This window comes from Phacochoerus africanus, chromosome 3 (genome assembly GCF_016906955.1).
Source record: "Phacochoerus africanus isolate WHEZ1 chromosome 3, ROS_Pafr_v1, whole genome shotgun sequence".
Lineage (NCBI taxonomy): Eukaryota > Metazoa > Chordata > Mammalia > Artiodactyla > Suidae > Phacochoerus > Phacochoerus africanus.
In genome coordinates this window covers 83,183,927-83,203,611 of record NC_062546.1, presented here as the reverse complement: position 1 = coordinate 83,203,611, position 19,685 = coordinate 83,183,927, and the positions used below count along the sequence as shown (strand labels likewise).

At 36.6% G+C, this 19,685-nt stretch overlaps 1 protein-coding gene across 4 annotated transcripts in view; it reads right to left on the bottom strand.

The window, feature by feature from the left end:
- Positions 1-19,685, bottom strand: part of NCKAP5 (NCK associated protein 5) — a 1,086,741-nt gene that overhangs the window by 692,613 nt on the left and 374,443 nt on the right. For all 4 annotated transcript variants that reach the window (XM_047772074.1, XM_047772077.1, XM_047772075.1 and 1 more), the window contains one exon: positions 190-263. In XM_047772074.1, the coding sequence (XP_047628030.1) occupies positions 190-263 (74 nt within the window). The remainder of the gene's footprint in view (positions 1-189; positions 264-19,685) is intronic.

Sequence of the window (19,685 nt, the reverse complement as noted above, 5' to 3'; positions counted from 1 at the left end):
CTTGTGGCATCACTGCTTTACTTTAATTAAAGGAATGGAAATCTCTAGGTAGCCTCTGATGATTTTTGCCCCCAAAGGTGCTTTTGGCCCTGCGTAGATGAAGAGAGTCCTTTTGCCAACTCTATGCTTCTGTGGTCAAGATCAAAGCTAGAGATGCGGCTATAAAATAAGTGTATGGATTTAACTCACCTCCAGAGACTTCTGTGCTGCTCCTCAAGCTGAGTTAGCAGATGTTCAATGTATTTATTGGAGTCCAGGTAATCCTGCATATACAGACATACAAAGACAAATAAAACCTCATTACAACAGGCACCAGAATTCTAGACCATCTTTATCTCCACAAGAAGATTTTTGACAAGATAACCCCTTGGTCCCCTCCAGTTTTGAGAGTAGATGCTTCCATGACTTAGATGCATAGTCATTAGGGGTTGAATATTTTCCCCATATCCTGTGATCACTCCATGAGCAAAGGACTGAAGAGAACCAGGGTTCTATTGAGTCAACATAAAAATCCTCTTATTCACAGAGAAAAGCTAAATTCCATAGCCAGCTACACTGTGGTCTATTCTGACATATGAAAGTAAGGAGAGGAAAAAAAGGGAAGTGAACCAACCTTACTTTGGCTTTGACCTTAGAAGAGTAGGAATAAAGGGGACAACGCAGGTCTTGATTATACTGGTCTTACACAAATCACTTCCTAGCAGGAACATCATTTTTGAGCTACATAGCAGCTTTATATATTCACTGGGCATATTATTTATATTGATGAATCACATGTCTGTTTTCCTTCATCTCCTTATATGAACAAAACAATGTGATTTGCTTTTGTTTTTTCTTTTTTATCTTTTTAATATTATTTTCTTAGAAAATAAATCTTTGGCTTCCAGGAAGATATAAAAGCCAAGGTTTATCTTGTTTAGAAATATGCATATATTTCTATAAATCAAAGTATATTTTCAAAAAACATCTCCAAAAAATGAGAGATTTCTTTGTCACATGAGAGTTGTTCATAAAAATCTGTAGGTTATTAAACCTGGTTTTTAAGATTTTGTGCTTCCTAAATATGAGGTTCACATGCAACAGTTTCAATTCCTATGTAGAAAAATATGATGTGTAACATTTTGTGTGATTTATTTCATCCAGAACTTGATACTTCCTTCCTTTGCTATTCGAAACCTAGCCCACAGGCTTCTGTGTCTACATTACAATTGTCTTAGATGGAAGAGTGTGCAATTGTTTTGGTATTAAGGCATCCACAAAGGTTGCTCTTTCACTCCTTATGCATTTGAGAAAAACTGGAAATGCTGATGAACACTGATACTTTTCTTTCTGAAAAACAGACTTATTTTTATGAAATGCTATATATAATCTGTTGCTCCTATAAAAATATACACTATAATTGGGGAAGGGGAGTGGAAAAAAAAAACACAGTAAGAGTTGGCTCCATATAATAAAAAGGGCCCTGTTCCAAGTTTCTGGGCCTGGGTTTACCTATGTAGCTTGCGAAAAGTCTTTTCAACTTCCCACAATATTTCTGTTAAACTAGAGCAATCCTAAGACCTTATCTAGCTAAAACCATTAAAATTCTATAACACTATACTTCTATTGCACAAAATTAGTGAAAGATATTTATACTTATTAATATTCATGTTCAGGTTAATTATGTAAACAAGACCATTGGGCACATGTTTCAGTGGTTAGTGCTTATGTTATTAAATATCCCGATCAAGCCTTAAACATGATTTAGAACACTCAAAATTCTCAAAGGTATTTTCAAGTACATCCATCAAAAACTTTTTAAAGACAGTGTTTCCAGTAGAAACAACTATATAGACTTCAAACTCATTCATTTTTCATTCTGTCATTTTTTCAACATCTATTTTATGTCAAGTGCTATTCTAACTTCTGAGATAGAGTTATAACTAAGAGGGAGAAAGTTCCTGTTCTCAAAGAGCTTACATTCTGTAGAGAGAGACATAACAAGTAAGTGAGCAGATGGATTTCAGATTGTTTACATGCTGGGAAGGAAATGACAGGTGACAGGAGGGACTTCAAGTGGAGAGGCACCTCTTTCACACACTATGGTCGGAAGAGGACTCTGAGCAAATGATATTTGGGCTAAGACCTGGGAGAGAAAGAGGTAAGCATATAAAAAAAGGCACAGGAAACAGCAAAAGCCCCCAAATGTGGTATTTAAGGGACAGAAAGGTAGCAAGCAGGCCTGGGAGCAGAGCTTTTGGTGTGTAGTCTAAAACAAAGTTGGAGAGATTTGCAGTGTCAAAATCATGTGCAAGCTCTGGAAAACAGTTAAAATTAAAACTGATAGACAGATTATTCAATCCATTCTGCTTAGATCAAATCAGAGGTGAAAGCTGAAATACGTAGTGATTACAAATATGATCTTTGGGTCAAAGAAATTTAGGATTAAATCCTGGTTTTGATATATACAATGGAATATTACTCAGCCACGAAAAGGAATAAAGTAATGCCACTTGCAGCAACATGTATGTACCTAGAGATTATCATACTAAGTGACATACTAAGTGACAGAAAGAGAAAGATAAATACCATATATCAACTTATATGTGGAATCTAAAATATGAAACAAATCAACATATCTATGAAACTAAAATAGATTCACAGACATAGAGAACAGATTTGTGGTTGCTGGGGAGGTGGGGTGTTGGGAGGGAAGGACTGGGAGTTCAGGGTTAGCAGAAGCAAACTATTATATATAGGATGGATAAACAACAAGGTCTTACTATATTACAAAGGGAACTATAGTCAATATCCTATGACAAACACAATGAAAAATGATATGAATAAGAATATTTATAGGATATGTATAATATTTGCAAAACAATCATTTTGCTGTACAGTAGGAATGAACACAACATTGTAAATTAACTATAGTTAAATTAAAAAAATAGAAACTTAAAATAAAAAATCCTGGGGAGTTCCCATCATGGCACAGTGGAAACAAATCTAACTATATCCATGAGGATTCAGGTTTGATCTCTGGCATCACTCAGTGGGTTGAGGATCCAATGTTGCTGTGAGCTGTGGTGTAGGTTGCAGATGCAGCTCAGATCCCATGTTTCTGTGGCATGGTGTAGGCTGGCAGCTGTAGTTCAAATTTAAACCTTAGCCTAGGAAATTCCATATTCCACAGGTACAGCCCTAAAAAGCAAAATAAATAAATAAATAATAAAATTAAAAAAATAAAAAATCCTGGTTTTGATGCTTACTAGATCTTCTCCCTCTTACAAGTCATTTAATCTCCCTAATGCTTATTTTTTCATCTTTAGACAGATGAATAGTGATTTAGAGAGATGTTGTAAGGATTAAATAAAACAGTTTAAGCATATACCAAATGCCAAGCAGAGCCTTTCCTATAGGATCAAAACTCTTCTCAAAAGGCAAACAACTTTATAAGGTGAAGATTATATTCATTTTCTCTTCTCCTACTCAACTTCAAGAGTTTTATATGTACATTTCTTCAATGACAGTTGGTGAATTTTAGAATAAGTAGTTAGAAATTAACAGTAATAATACATATTTTTCAACTATGAAATGTAGGTATCCCTGGAGTGTAGTCTAAAAGCTATTTCAGGAATTCCCTGGTGGTACAGAAGCTTAAGGATCCACTGTTGGCACTGCTGGGTCTGGGGTCACTGCTGTGGTGCTAGTTCAATCCCTGGCCCAGGAACTTCTGCATTCTATGAACACAGACAAAAACCAAACAAACAAAAAACAATAAAACAAAATAAAAAATCCAATTTCAAGTAAGACTGCTGGCAGCTTCCATTTCAAATAAGAATACTGGCTGTGAGATGGGATTAAGATGGCAGAATAGAAGGACTAGAGCTCAACTTCTCTCCTAAAAACAAAAAAATTCACAACTAAAGACTGAGCACTCTTCACCCAAATGGACCGGAAACCTTAAAAAAGATACCCTACTCCAGAAGAACAAGAGGAGGCCACATCAAGAGGTAGGAGGGGCGATTTCTCGATATAAACAACCCCATAACTCCTGGGTGGGAAGCTCCACAGACTGGAAACTAACTGGTTCACAGAAGCTCACCTACAGGAGTGAGAATTCTGAGCCCCACATCAAACTCTCACGTGTGGGGATATGGGACTGGGAGAAAGAGCCCCTGGAGCATCTGGCATTGAAGGCCAGTGGGGCTTGTGTGCAGGAGCTTCATGGGACTGGGGGAAATGGAGACCCCATTCTTAATAGGTGCATACAGACTTTCATGTGCACTGGATCCCAGGGCAAAGCAAAGTCTCCATAGGAATCTGGGTCAAACCTGACTGTGGTTCTTGGAGGACCTCTTGGGAAAACAGGGGTGAATATGGCTTATTTTGGCTTAAGAACATGGGAAGAAAAGCTCTTGGGAGTATTCAGCAGCATGTCTTTCTCTGGAGGTAGCCATTTTGGGAAAATCTGGCTTCACCCATCAGTCAGCACTGAGAAGCCCCAGGCCAAACAACAATCCAGGTGGGATCACAGCCCCGCCCATCAGTAAACAGGCTGCCTAAAGGAATCAGTTCCACCTACCAGTGGGCAGGCATCAGTCCTTCCCATCAGGAAGCCTACAGCAAGCCCCCATACTGACTTCAGCCACGAGGGGGGCAGACACCAAAAGTAAGAGAGACTACAACTCTATTATCTGTAAAAAGGTCACCATACCAAAAACCTATAAAAATGAAAAGACAGAGAACTATAACTCAGATAAGGAAGAAAGAAAAAAACCCCAGAAAATCAGTTAAGTGATCAGGAGATTCTCAGCCTCAAGGAGAAAGACTTTAGACTGTTGATGCTAAGGTGATGCAAGACATTGGAAATAAACTGGAGGCAAAGATGGATAACTTACAGGAAGCACTGAGCAAAGAGATACAAGATATCAAACTTAAACAAGAAGAGATGCAAAATACAATAACGGAAATAAAAAATTCACTAGAAGCAGCTAACAGCAGAATACAGGAGGCAGAAGAATGAATAAGGGAGGTGGAGGACAGATTAGTGGAAATTACGGGTGTGGAACAGAAAGGAGGAAAAAGATTGAAAACAAATGAAGAAAGTCACAGAGAATTCTTGGACAATGTTAAACACTCCAACATCCATATTATAGGGGTGCCTGAAGGAGAAGAGAGAGAGAAGGGGACAGAAAAACTATTTGAGGAGGTAATATCTAAACCTTCCCTGACAGAGGAAAGGAACCATTCACTCAAATCCAGAAGCTCAATGAGTACCATATAAAATAAACCCAAGGAGGAATACACTGAGATACATCTTAATCAAACTGACCAAAATTAAAGACAAAGAGAAAATCTTGAAAGCAGCTAGGGAATAAAAACAAACAACATTCAAGGGAACCCTGAGAAGGTTATTGGCAGGTTTTCCAGCAGAAACTCTGCAGGCCAGGAGGGAGTGGCATGATAAACTTAACATGAAGAAAGAAAAAACCTCCAGTGAAGATGACTTTACCCAGCAAGGTTCACATTCAGATTTGAAGGAGAAATCAAAATTTTCACAGATAAGCAAAAGCTAAGAGAATTCAGCAACATGAAACCAGCTTTACAATAAATACTAAAGGATCTTCTCTAGGCAGAAAAGAAAAGGCCACAACAGGAAACAAAAATACCACAAATGACAAGGCTCACCAGTAAAGATATATATATAGTAAAGATACAAAATCATCCATGCACAGTTATGCCACAAAAATCAGAAATCATGAGAAGAGATGGGTACAAATGCAGGACACTGGATATACATTTGCAATTAAGAGATCAACGATGTAAAACAATCTCATATACATATAGACTCATATCAAAACTTCAGAATAACTGCAAACAAAAAATCTACAACTGATACACAAACAACCAAAAATCAACTCAAATGCAACACTAAAGACAGTCATCAAACCAGAAGAGGAGAGAACAAGAGAAGAAGGGAAGAAAAAAGAGCAACAAAAACAAATCCAAAGCAAATAATAAAATGGCAATAAGAACATACATATTAAAAATTACCAGTTTAATGGACTAAACGCCCCAACCCAAAAGACATAGACTGGCTAAAAGGATACAAAAACAAGATCCATATATATGCTGTCTTCAAGAGACCCACTTCACTTCTAGGGACACATACAAATTGAAAGTGAGAGGATGGAAGAAAATATTTCATGCCAACGGGGATCAAAAGAAAGCTGGAGTAGAAATACTCATATCAGACAAAATAGACTTTAAAATGAAGAATATTTTAAGGAACAAAGAAGGTCATTACATAATGATCAAAGGATCAATCCAAGAAGAAGATATAACAAATTTAAATATCCATGCACCCAACATAGGGTCACCACAATATATAAGGCAACTGCTAACAACCTAAAGAGGACAAATCGACAGTAACACAATCACAGTGGGGGAATTTAACACCTCACTTACAGCAATGGACAGATCATCCAGAAAGAAAATCAGTAAGGAAACATAGGCCCTGAAAGAAGCATTAAACCAGATGGACTTAATAGATGTTTATAGGACATTCCATCCAAAGCCAACAGAATACACATTCTTCTCAAGTGCACATGGAACATTCTCTAAGATGGATCACATCCTGGACTACAAATCCAACCTTGGTAACTTTAAGAAAATTGAAATCATATTGAGCATCTTTTCTGACCACAACACTATACAACTGGAAATCTACAACAAGAAAAAACTGCAAAAAACACAAACATGTGGAGACTCAACGACATGCTACTAGCAATGGATCACTGAAGAAGTCAAAGAGGAAATTTAAAAATACCTAGAAGCAAATGACAATAAAGATACGACACTCCAAAACTTATGGGATGCAGCAAAAGCAGTTCCAAGAGGAAAGTTTATAGCAATACAAGTGCACCTCAGGAAACAAGAAAAAGCTCAAATAAACAAGCTAACTTTACATCTAAAGCAGCTTGAGAGAGAAGAACAGACAAAACCTAACTTAGTAGAATAAAAGAAATCATAAAGATCAGAGCAGAAATCAATGAAATAGAAATGAAGAAAACCATGGACAAGATCAATGAAACAAAAAGCTGGTTCTTTGAAAAGATCAACAAAATGGATAAACCCTTAGCCAGACTTATCAAGAACAAAAGAGAGAGGACTCAAATCAATAAAATTAGAAGTGAAAAAGGAGAAGTAACAATGGACATCACAGAAATACAAAGGATAATAAGAGACTACTATATGCAACTATATGCCAATAAAATGGAAAACCTAGAAGAAATGGACAAATTCTTAGAAAGGTACAATCTTCCAAGACTAAACCAAGATGAAATAAAAAAGATGAATGGACCAATCACAAGAACTGAAATTGAAACTTCCAACAAACAAAAGTCCAGGACCAGATGGCTTCATAGTCTAATTCTATCAAACATTTAAAGAGCTAACACTTCTCCTTCTGAAACTATTTTGAAAAATTGCAGAGGAAGGCACACTCCCAAACTCATTTCATGAGGCCACCATCAAACTCATTTCATGAGGCCACCATCACCCTGATACCAAAACCAGACAAAGACACCACAAAAAAAGAAAACTACAGGCCAATTTCACTGATGAACATCGATGCAAAAATCCTCAACAAAATACTAGTGAACCAAATCCAATAATACATTAAAAGGATTGTTCATCATGATCAAGTGGGATTTATCCCAGGGGTGTAAGCGTTCTTCAATATCTGCAAATCAATCAGTGTGATACACCATGTTAACACACTGAAGAATGAAAAATATATGATCCTCTCAATAGACGCAGAAAAAGCCTTTGACAAAATCCAACTGATAAAAACCCTTCAGAAAGTGGGCATAGAGGGAACATACCTCAACATAATAAAGGCCATATATGACAAACCCACATGAACATCATTTTCAATGGTGAAAAGTTGAAAGATTTGACACTGATATCAGGAACAAGACAAGGATGTCTGCTCTCGCCACTACTATTCAACATAATTTTGGAAATCCTAGTCGCAGCAATCAGAGAAGTAAAAGAGATAAAAGGAATCCAAATTGGAAAGGAAGAAGTAAAACTATCACTATTTGCAGATGACATGATACTATACCTAGAGAATCCTAAAACTCTACCAGAAAACTGTTAGAGGTCATCCACGAGTTTGGCGAAGTTGCAGGATACAAAATTAATACACAGAAATCGACAGCAGTTCTATATACCAAAAATGAAGGATCTGAAAGAGAAATTAGGGAAGCAATCCCATTTACCATCACATCAAAAATAATAAAATACCAAGGAGTTAACCTACCTAAAGAGACAAAATAACTGTACTCTAGAAACTATAAGACACTGATGAAAGAAATCGAAGATGACACAAATAGATAGAAAGACATATCATGCTCTTGGATTGGAAGAATCATTATTATCAAAATGACTATACTACCTAAGGCAATCTACAGGATTCAATGCAATCCCTATCAAATTACCAAGGACATTTCTCACAGAACTTGAACAAAATATTTTAAAGTTTTTTTGGAAGCACAAAAGACCCAGAATAGCAAAAGACATCCTGAAAAGGAAAAATGGAACTGGAGGAATCAGGGTCCTTGACTTAAGACTATACTACAAAGCAACAATCATCAAAACAGTACGGTATTGGCACAAAGACAGAAATATAGATCAGTGGAACAGAATAGTAAGCCCAGAATTAAACTCACGTACCTATAGCCAACTAATCTATGACAAAGGAGGAAAGAATATACAATGGAGAAAAGACAGCCTGTTCAATAAGTGGTGCTGGGAAAACTGGACAGCCACATGGAAAAGAATGAAATTAGAATATTTCCTAACCCTATACACAGAAATAAACTTGAAATGGATTCAAGACCTAGATATAAGATCATACACTATAAAACTATTAGAGGAAAACATAGGCCAAACACTCTCTGACATAAATGACAGCAACATCTCAGATCCACCTCTTAGAGTAATGACAGTAAAAACAAAAATAAACAAATGGGACCTAATCAAACTTAAAAGTTTCTGCACAGCAAAGGAAACCCTAAACAAAACAAAAAGACAACCCACAAAATGGGAGAAAATATTTGCAAATGATTCAACTGACAAGGGATTAATCCCCCAAATTTATAAACACCTTCTGTAGCTCACTACCAAAAAAACAGACAAGCCCATCAAAAAAGGGGCAGAAGGTCTAAACAGTTCTCCAAAGAAGACGTACAGATGGCCAAAAAACACATTAAAAGATGTTCAATATCACTCATGATTAGAGAAATGCAAATCAAAACCATTATGAGATACCACCTTACCCCAGCCAGAAGGGCCATCACAAAAACATCTACAAACAATCAGTGCTGGAGAGGGTGTGGAGAAAAAGGAACCCTATTACACTGTTGGTGGGATTGTAAATTGGTGCAACCATTGTGGAAAACAGGATGGAGATTCCTCAGAAAACTAAAAATAGAACTACCATTTGATCCAGCAATCCCACTCCTGGGCATCTATCCAGAGAAAACCATGACTCACAAAGACACATGTACTCAATGTTCATTGCAGCACTATTTTCAATAGCCAAGGCATGGAAACAACCTAAATGTCCATCAACAGAGGAGTGGATCAAGAAGAGTTGGTACGTATACACAATGGAATATTACTCAGCCATTAAAAGGAATGAAATACCAGCATTTTTAGCAACATGGATGGACCTAGAAATTATCATGCTAAGTGAAATCAGTCAGACAGTGAGATGCCAACATCAAATGCTTTCACTGACATGTGGAATCTGAAAAAAGGACACGCTGAACTTCTTTGCAGAAGATACTGACTCACAGACTTTGAAAAACTTATGGTTTCCAAAGGAGACAGTTTGGAGGGTGGGGGGATGTGCTGGTGTTGTGGGATGTAAATCCTATAAAATTGTATTGTGATGATCATTGTGCAACTATAAATGTAATAAAGTCATTGAGTAATAAAAAAAAGAATACTGGCTGCTTCCATTTAAGGTAGCTTCACATAATTTTCCATAAAATAACTAATAATGATGAGTCTTACAGAACTTAACAATGGGAAATTGGGATTATGTATTCTCCATCCTTCTTTTCAGCTTAATCCTTCTCCATAGTATGCTTACTTCTAACATTCAATATGTTTTGCCTCTACCCCACCCCTACACACACACACACACACACACACACGCACCCCAACTGAAATGAATTGAAAAAAAAGGATGATGCTTATATATGCTTTTTGTGAAATGAAATAATTTTTTCCCTGCCTAAAAGAACTTCAGTGGTACTCTCAGACATTTATCTTTTCTAGTCCTTGAATTGGAGAAATTAGTTAACTAATAATAAATCCATAATTTCCTGTAAGAATGAAATAGGATTGACAGGATTGTTCTACTGGGAATCACTAATGTTTGGAGTTTAACACCAAGGAAACAATTGAGGGGGGAACAAAGGAAACGAATCTGGGGAGGTAGCAATGGTCTGCACCAAACTGCAGTCACAGAAAGTAGTGCAGAAACTGTGCCCATAGTATGAGCTTGGGTATAAAGCACATATGGGATATTTTTCTTAGGGACTCCAATATTACAAAGTATCAAAGTCATAGGTAGAAAGAAGGGAAATTGCAAATTCTACCTCAGTGTAATGAAAGCTCCCCAAATTGCTTGAAAGACAGTAGATATTAGGAGACCTTGGAGAAAAGATTTTAACAATGCAGAGGAACAAAATGTGGCATTTCCACTGGCTGTTGCTGTTCCCAGAGTCTGGAAGGATCATTTCAGAATCAATAAATTGAAAGCATACAACACAGACCCTCTGAAGTACTGGAGGACACGAAAAAGAGGATTTTACCCTCCATTACAGAAGGTATCAGTCTGAAAATGATTGTCAAGAAAGTGTATCTACAAAAAAGACTCACAGACATGGAGAACAGACTTGTGGTTGCCAATGTGGAGGGGGGAGGGTGTGGGATGGACTGGGAGTTTGGGGTTAATAGATGCAAACGATTACATTTAGAATAGATAAGCAAGGAGGTCCTACTATACCGCACAGGGAACTATAGCCAATCTCTTGGGATAGACCATGATGAAAGGTAATATAAGAAAGGGAATATGTGTATATATATAAAAGAACTTCAGTAGTACTCTCAGACATTTATCTTTTCACACACTTTGTTGTACAGCAGAAATTGGCACAACACTGTAAATCAACTATACTTTAATTAAAAAAAAAAACTTAACATTTTTGATAATATGCAAAAATTCATGATTCTCCAAAACATGTACATAAAGTTTTTTAAAAACAAAAAAGATGTTGAGATTAAAACACAGAATTAAATTAAAAATAGAATGAGCTGAAAGGATAATACAATAAAATAAAAATTTCAAGACTTTCAAGAGCAAAGTGGAAACTTTCTGATAATTACATCATTATTTTCATTGTGGGGTGACTTCCCACCATGAAATAGTGCTTCAGAGAACAGTAGGTAATGGATTGTTGTGTATTGGCACTAAATGATCACACAAATGAAGTCTACTTCTCAGTATTTCACCTAAAACCTAATCAAATTCCCCAAACTAGGTATGTAAATGTTTTTCAGTATCCACAGGGTATTCTCTGTCAATGCCAAAATGCTTGGGTACTCAAGGCCTTTAAAGTTGGTTCTTGGTATTCACAGATGTGGAAGCCATGGACATGGAAGGCTGATTGTACTCACTAAGCCTTCTACCGTTTCTATGATGTGATTCAACTAGTGCATCTACAGTTCAGTTAGTGTAGATTAAAGCTGCTATAACCTAGAAGAAAATCATATACCTCTATCTCCATTGTCCTTGGTGCCAAAGTTCACTGTCTGAAACATTATCCTTAAAAAAATATCTATTTCCCCACACTTGCTTTGCCCAGCATGCACTTCCCAGGTCACTCAGCACAAACACTTTATTCAAAATACAGTTATTAACTTGATAAACATTGTATTCTACTCATTTTCCTTATAGCAAATCCATGTTAGATATCATTTTATAATTGATAATAAAAACAGATACTGAGTCCTGGGAAGGACAAACAATCCAGGTAAACTAAATAAATGGATAAGGATGAAAATGAGACATGGTAACTATTAGGTCAGAAAATGTAGATTTTTCTATTAATTATGGCATTTGAGCTTTTGATGATATTTGTAAGGTAAATAATGATCAAAAGGATAATTAAAGAAATCCAAGACTTTTCATCAAAAAACTGTTGTAAATAATAAATTCAGTGAAGTATCAAGGCATAAAATCAATATATTAAAATCCATTGCATATGATACACCAACAAATTAACTAAAAGAGAAATTAAGAAAACAGTCCCATTTAGAATTGCATCAAAAATAATAAAGTACCTAGAAATAAATTTAACCAAGTAGGTGAGAGAAAACTCTAAGACATTGATAAAAGAAAATTAAGACAGAGAATTGGAAAGATAGTCCATGCTCATGGATTGGAAGAAATATTTTTAGGAGCTCCCTTCGTGGCTCAGTGGTTAACGAATCTGACTAAGAACGATGAGGTTGCAGGTTTGATCCCTGGCCTTGCTCATTGGTTAAGGATCCGGCAATGCCATGAGCTGTGGTGTAGGTCGCAGATGCGGCTTGGATCCCATGTTGCTATCGCTCTGGCATAGGCCGGTGGCTACAGCTCTGATTAAACCCCTAGCCTGGGATCCTCCATATGCTGTGGGAGTGGCCCTGGAAAAGGCAAAAAGAAAAAAAAAAATAAAAAATAAATAAATATTTTTAAAATGTCCATATTACTTAAAGAAATCTGTGGATTCAATGTAACACCTATCAAACTTCTAATATCACTTCATAGAAATAGAAGAAACAATCCTAAAGTTTGTATGAAACATAAAAGGCCCTAAATAGCCAAAGTAACCTTGAGAAAGAACAAAGCTAGAGGCATCACACTCTCATATTTCAAAATATATTACAAAGCTGGAGCAATCAAAACAGTGTGGCACTGGCCTAAAAACAGACATTTAGATCAATGTAACAGAACAGAAAATCCAGAAATAAAATGCATATATGGTCCATTAATTAGTGACAAAGGAGCCAAGAATATACAGAATAAAAAAGACAGTTTCTTCAATAAATAACTTTGGAAAACCTTGAAGGCCAAATGAAAAAGAATAAAACCAGACCATTACCTTCCACCATAGCCCAAAATCAACTCAATATGGATTAAAGAGTCGAATGCAAGACCTGAAGTCATAAATTTCTAAAAGATAGATGGTTAGCTCCTTGACATAAGTCTTTGTGATGACTTTTTAAATCTGACTCCAAAAGCACAGGTAAGGAAAAAAAATGGAACTACATCAAAAACAAAGTTTCTGCACAACAAATTAAATCATCAATAAAAGGCAGAGACAACCTTCTGAATGGGAGAATATATTTTTAAATCATATGCCTGATAAGGGGTTAAAATCTAAATTATATGAAGAATTCATACAACTCAATAGCAAAATAATAATAACCAATCTGATTTAAAAATGGGCAGAGGATTTGCAGCAATATAGATGGAACTAGAGACTCTCATACTAAGTAAAGTAAGTCAGCAAGAGAAAGACAAATACCTCATGAAATCACTTATATCTGGAATCTAATATACGGCAAAGATGAACCTTTCCACAGAAAAGAAAATCGTGGACATGGAGAATAGACTTGTGGTTGCCAAGGGGGAGGGAGAGGGAGTGGGATGGATTGAGAATTTGGGGTTAATAGATGCAAACTATCACCTTTGGAATGGATAAGCAATGAGATCCTGATGTATAGCACTGGGAACGATATCTAGTCACTTATGGTGGAGCATGATAATGTGTGAAAAAAGAATGTACACATGTCTGTGTAACTGGGCCACCTTGCTGTACAATATAAAATTGATAGAACATTGTAAACCAGCTATAATGGAAAAAATAAAAATCATTATAAAAAATAAATAAAAATAAAAATGGGCAGATGATTTGAATAGACATTTTTCTAAAGAAGGCATTCAAATAGCCAACAGGTATAGGAAAAGATGTTCAATATTACTAATTATCAAGGAAATATAATCAAAACTACAATGAAATAACACCTCACATCTCTTGGAATGGCTATTACCAAGAAGTGTTGGCAAGGATGTAGAGAAAAGGGCATCTCTGTGCACTCTTTGTAGGAATGCAAATTGATGCCGCCAGTTTGGAAAATAGTATGGAGTTTCCTCAAATAATTAAAAATAAAACTACCAGATGACCTACTAATTCCACTTCTGGGTATTTATCTGAACCCCTCCACAAACTTAGAAAAGATGTATGAGGAGTTCCTGTCGTGGTACAGTGGTTAACGAACCCGACTAGGAACCATGAATTTGCAGGTTCGATCCCTGGCCTCGCTCAGTGGGTTGAGGATCCAGCATTGCCTGATCTATGGTGTAGGTTGCAGATGCAGCTTGGATCTGGCATTGCTGTGGCTCTGGACTAGGCCAGTGGCTACAGCACTGATTAGACCCCTAGCCTGGGAACCTCCATATGCCATGGGTGCGGCCCTAGGGGAAAAAAAAGGAAAAGAAAAGATGTATGCATTCCCATATTCATTTCTGCATTATTTACAGTAGCCAAGATATAGAAACAACCTAAGTATCTATTGCTGGATGAATAGACAAAGAAAAAGTAGTGGATATATATATACAATGGAATATATTATTCAGCCATAAAAAGAATGAAATCTTGCCATTTACAACAACATAGATAGACCTTGAGGGAAATAATCTAAGTAAAGTAAGTCAGCAAAAGATATATACAGTATGCTTTCACTTAAATGTCAAATATAAAAGACCAAAACTAAACAAAACCAAAATCACAGAGAGAGAGAATGGAATCATGGTTGCCAGAGGGAAGGGGGTTGGTCAGTGGGCCAAATTGATGAAAGGAGGTCAAAAGGTACAAACTTCCAGTTATAAAATAAATAAGTGGTGGAAGATGTTCTGTACAGCATGATGACTACAATCAATAATATTGTAGAGCATACTTGAAAGTTGCCAGAGAGTAAACCCCAAAGTGAGCTTTCTACGGTGATGGATGGTATTAAGAATCTGAAAAAGGATACTTATATATGTATAACTGAATTACTCTGCTATGTATCTGAAACTAACTCAACATTATCAATTAGCTATTTGAATCAAATTTTTAAAAAAGAAACAGGAAAAAATAACATTACATTGATCATTTCACAGTGCATATAAATACTGTCATTATCTTGTAAATATGAAACCAATAGGCTGTTTATGTCAATTACATCTCAATAAATTTTTTAAATTATATGTTTGTATCTTAAATTAAAGGTTTGGTATATATACAAACATATACAAATATCCAATAAATGAGTAAAATGTATATACCAGATATGCACATGTATATATGTATGTGGATATAAGTGTGTATATACACATACATTCTATACTGAATGTTAAATAAAAAATATGGAATTCACAATATAAAAGGAAGATTTAAAATAATTAAACAGATTTTTATTTCTAAAAATGTAACTACTATTCTAAATATAAACATCCTAGAAGGAGGATGTAAATTGTACATTATGTCTCTTTGAGGTAGACAGAGGGAGGAAGAAGAAAAAGAAGGAAGCAGGAGGATGTAAAAATCTCCCTGTACATAGAGACGAGTTGTTTTATATTTGACTTAATGATAAGAGCTTAAGTACAAGGGTGTGTTTTGCCTACACATTTAACAGTTGGGGAAAGCAATTTAGTAAGATGTCATGAAAACTGAAACATCCATGGACATTTAATCCAGAAATTCCATGTCTAGAAATAATCCTGAGTAAACAGTCAAAACAAAGAATGTTCAAAATATTACTTACAGCAATATAGAAAAACTGGGTTTTGGGTTCCAAAAATAAAGGAATGGTTAAAATAATGCATACTTCATTCATTTAAAGAATTATATAATTCCTTAAATTTGTAAAGAATATGTAATAAAATAGCTATCTGTATCATGTTAGGTGAAAGAAATGTGATGTAGAACTGCATAATCCTATATAACTCAGTTTGAAAATACATAAAAGATCAAAAAGAATAAAGCAAATAATATGTGGTCATAGTATGGGTAAATTTCTTCTGTATAATTTCTCTTCTTAGTTTTAGAATATTATACGCTCACTATACAAATATTAAAAGTTGGAGTTCCCGTCGTGGCACAGTGGTTAACGAATCCGACTAGGAACCAGGAGGTTGCGGGTTCGATCCCTGGCCTCGCTCAGTGGGTTACCGATCCAGCGTTGCCGTGAGCTGTGGTGTAGGTTGCAGACGCGGCTCCGATCCCGCGTTGCTGTGGCTCTGACGTAGGCCGGTGGCTACAGCTCCGATTAGACCCCTAGCCTGGGAACCTCCATATGCCGTGGGAGCGGCCCAAGAAATGGCAAAAGGACAAAAAAATAAATGAATAAATAAATACAAATAAATAAATAAAAGTCATGACAATTATAGAAAAATATAGTACAAGAAAATAATGTCCACAAAGATTTAGCTATAATTAAATTTTAGAAAGCTATTTCTAAATACCACAATAAAACAATTACCTTCATGTTATTCTAAAGCTAGGCTGGTGTTTGAAACAATGAAGCCTTTTTATCTTACTTGCCCTTGTCAGTGTTCTGCTAAAAGCATTTCACCCAAGTTAGGATCAGGGAGGAATACCAAGTTATACCAAGACATATTTGTATAACATGTTTTAAAATTTTTAAGAAGGTACAGCATCTGTTCCTTGGCTAAAACTTATGCAAATTGGAATCATTTTGGAGATATATTTCAGGAAATTTGCCTTTCAATTCTTTAATGCACATGTTTCAGGGCAATTAGTATGAAACATTTACAGCAATTAGGTTTACAGATATACTGAACATTGTGTATGTGTGTAGTATAAGCTCCACTTAATGTGAAATCTCGTATTGTCTGATCTAGGTCAGTTCTGAGCAAAGCCCATTATAAGTGAATCCTAATAATGAAAAGATCAGGTTTTTCAATCACTTCAAGTGGAGTTGAAAGTATAATACCATATCAAAGCTTGCAGAAATCCAAAATCCCTCCAAATCGTCTTCATGTTATAATCAGGGTAATTTATGTCAGAGCTTATGAAATCCTGTCAGCAGTTTTGTCACCACTGCTGCAGGGTTCCCAATCGACCTACCAGCAAAGCAGCATGAGCCAGGAGGCCAGCTGTTCAAGTCAACAGAACTAGCATTAGTTACAAGAATTTCCACAGTTAGGAGAGAACTGACTACTATAACAAGTGATGCTGCTCAAAAGTTATTCTGTCACCTTAACAAAAAAGTACATCCACATGATAAATGTAAAAAACTAAAACATACTCACTCTGGGAATTACATAGCAAAGTCAGAGATAGAAAGGAGTCTCATAGTTAACTGTCATATGTGTAACATAAATTCTTCCAATAAAATATTTTTCAATGTTAAATAGCATAAACCAATCCATTCAGGAATACCAGCTCTAAGAAACTGGTCTCAGAGTTCCTGTTTTGGCTCAGCAGTTTAAGAATCCTATTTGTCTCTGTAAGGATGCGGGTTTGATCCCTGGCCTCATCCAGTAGATTAAGGATCCAGCATTGTCACAAGCTGTGGTGTAGGTCCTGGATGCAGCTCGGATCCAGTGTTGTCATGCCTGTGATGTAGGCCTTAGCTGCAGCTCTGATTCAGCCCCTAGCCCAGGAACATCCATATGCCCCAAGTGTGGCCTTAGAAAGAAAGAAAAGAAAAGAAAGGAAAAGAAAAGAAAAGAAAGAAAGAAAAATTGATCTCACTACTGCTATCTCTCCACTAGCCACTGATAATTCTTCTTTTCCATTCGTTTTTCAAACTTGGCTTCCCCATCAAATTCTTTAGCAGAACTGCTTCATTAGAGCCACCAATGGCTACCATTAGGTGGAATTTTAGGACATTGCTCGATCCTTATTGTATCGACAGTTTCTATAGCAAAACATTTAAAATCAAACTTTCTCCCTCCCTGGTATTCTGTGAGAGTGTTTCCTGTCTCCTTCTTAGATCACTCTTGAGATCTTTGTCTTTTTCCTTCCTTCTTCTTCTTCCAGCCCCTTATGTATCAAGAGTAAGGCTTCATCATAGGCCCTCTTTCTACTGGAAAATTAAATAGACAACAAAGGCTTCAACATTTGCCCCAAGTCCAGAGGACCACCCCCCCCAATATATATGCTGGGGGTCCTCTGGATATATATATTGGGGAGTCTCTGGATATATATATATATTTTTCTCTTTTTTAGGGCCACACCTAGGTGGCACATGGAAGTTCCCAGACTAGGGTCGAATCAGAACTGCAGCTGAGGCCTACACCACAGTCACAGCAACACCAGACCCAAGCCACATCTACAACCAATGCAGCAGCTTGTGACAATGCTGGATCCTTAACCCAGTGAATAAGGCCAGGGATTGAACCCACATTCTCATGGACACTATGTCAGGTTCTTAACCTGCTGAGCCACAATAGAAACTCTGAGATCCCCAAATATTTACCTGCATATAGATCACCCTCTTGAGATCCAAACTGTGTATCTGGCCAATTACCATACTGCCCATTTGAACATGCTACAAACTTCAAAGTAGGTCTTCCTTCCTCTTTGCATCTTCTTATACTTACCAGAGCACTTGGAACAACATAAAAGTGTGGTAAATAAGTGAATGACTAAATCATTTACTTAGCTAGATATAGTCAGCCTAAAAACAAGGGAATCTGAAATTATAAGTCCATCAGTTTGGCCTTCCAGAACTGTTTTTGTTTGTTTGATTTGTTTTGTTTTGTTTGCTCTTTTAGGGCCACACCCACAGCATATGGAAGTTCCCAGGCTAGAGGTCCAACCACAGCAACAAGGGATCTGAGCCACATCTGTGACTTACATCAGAGCTTACAGCAACACCAGATCCTAAACCCACTAAGCAAGGCCAGGGGTCAAACCCGCATCTTGTTAGTGCTAAGCCACAATGGGAATTCCCAGAACTGTTTTTTAAATGAAAAGTCATAACAGTCATAGAAACATTAGGCAGTTTTCCAAAATTACTATATACTCATTTTTATTCTATTAGTACAAGCCAGGAATGGCATCTCAAAGATACCCTATTGATGATTTTACAACATCAGTGTGTTCCTCTGATCTCGTAATTCTTAGGAAGATTTAGCTACACTGCTTATCTATGCTACATCATACACTCTGGGAAAGACGTCAACATAATGCGAAAAGTCATAACCAAAGCGTATTGTCAAATGGAGGGATAATTGATATCATGATGAATCGTAAACCCTACAGAATGAAAACATCTCTTAATCTCTTGTCACATAGGAGTGTTTCATTAATATGAATCAGTAGTGACAGAATGTAGACATATAGCACACATGGCCATTGAAAAGTTTTATGGTCTGGAGTTCCCACAATGGCACAGTGGGTTAAGGATCTGACTGCAGTGGCTCAGGCTGCTGTAGAGGCATGGGTTCAACCCTGGCCTGGTGCAGTGAATTAAGGATATGGTGTTGCTGCAGCTATACTGTAGACTGCACCTATGGCTTGGATTCAATACTAGCCCAGGAATTTCTATTTTCTACAGATGCG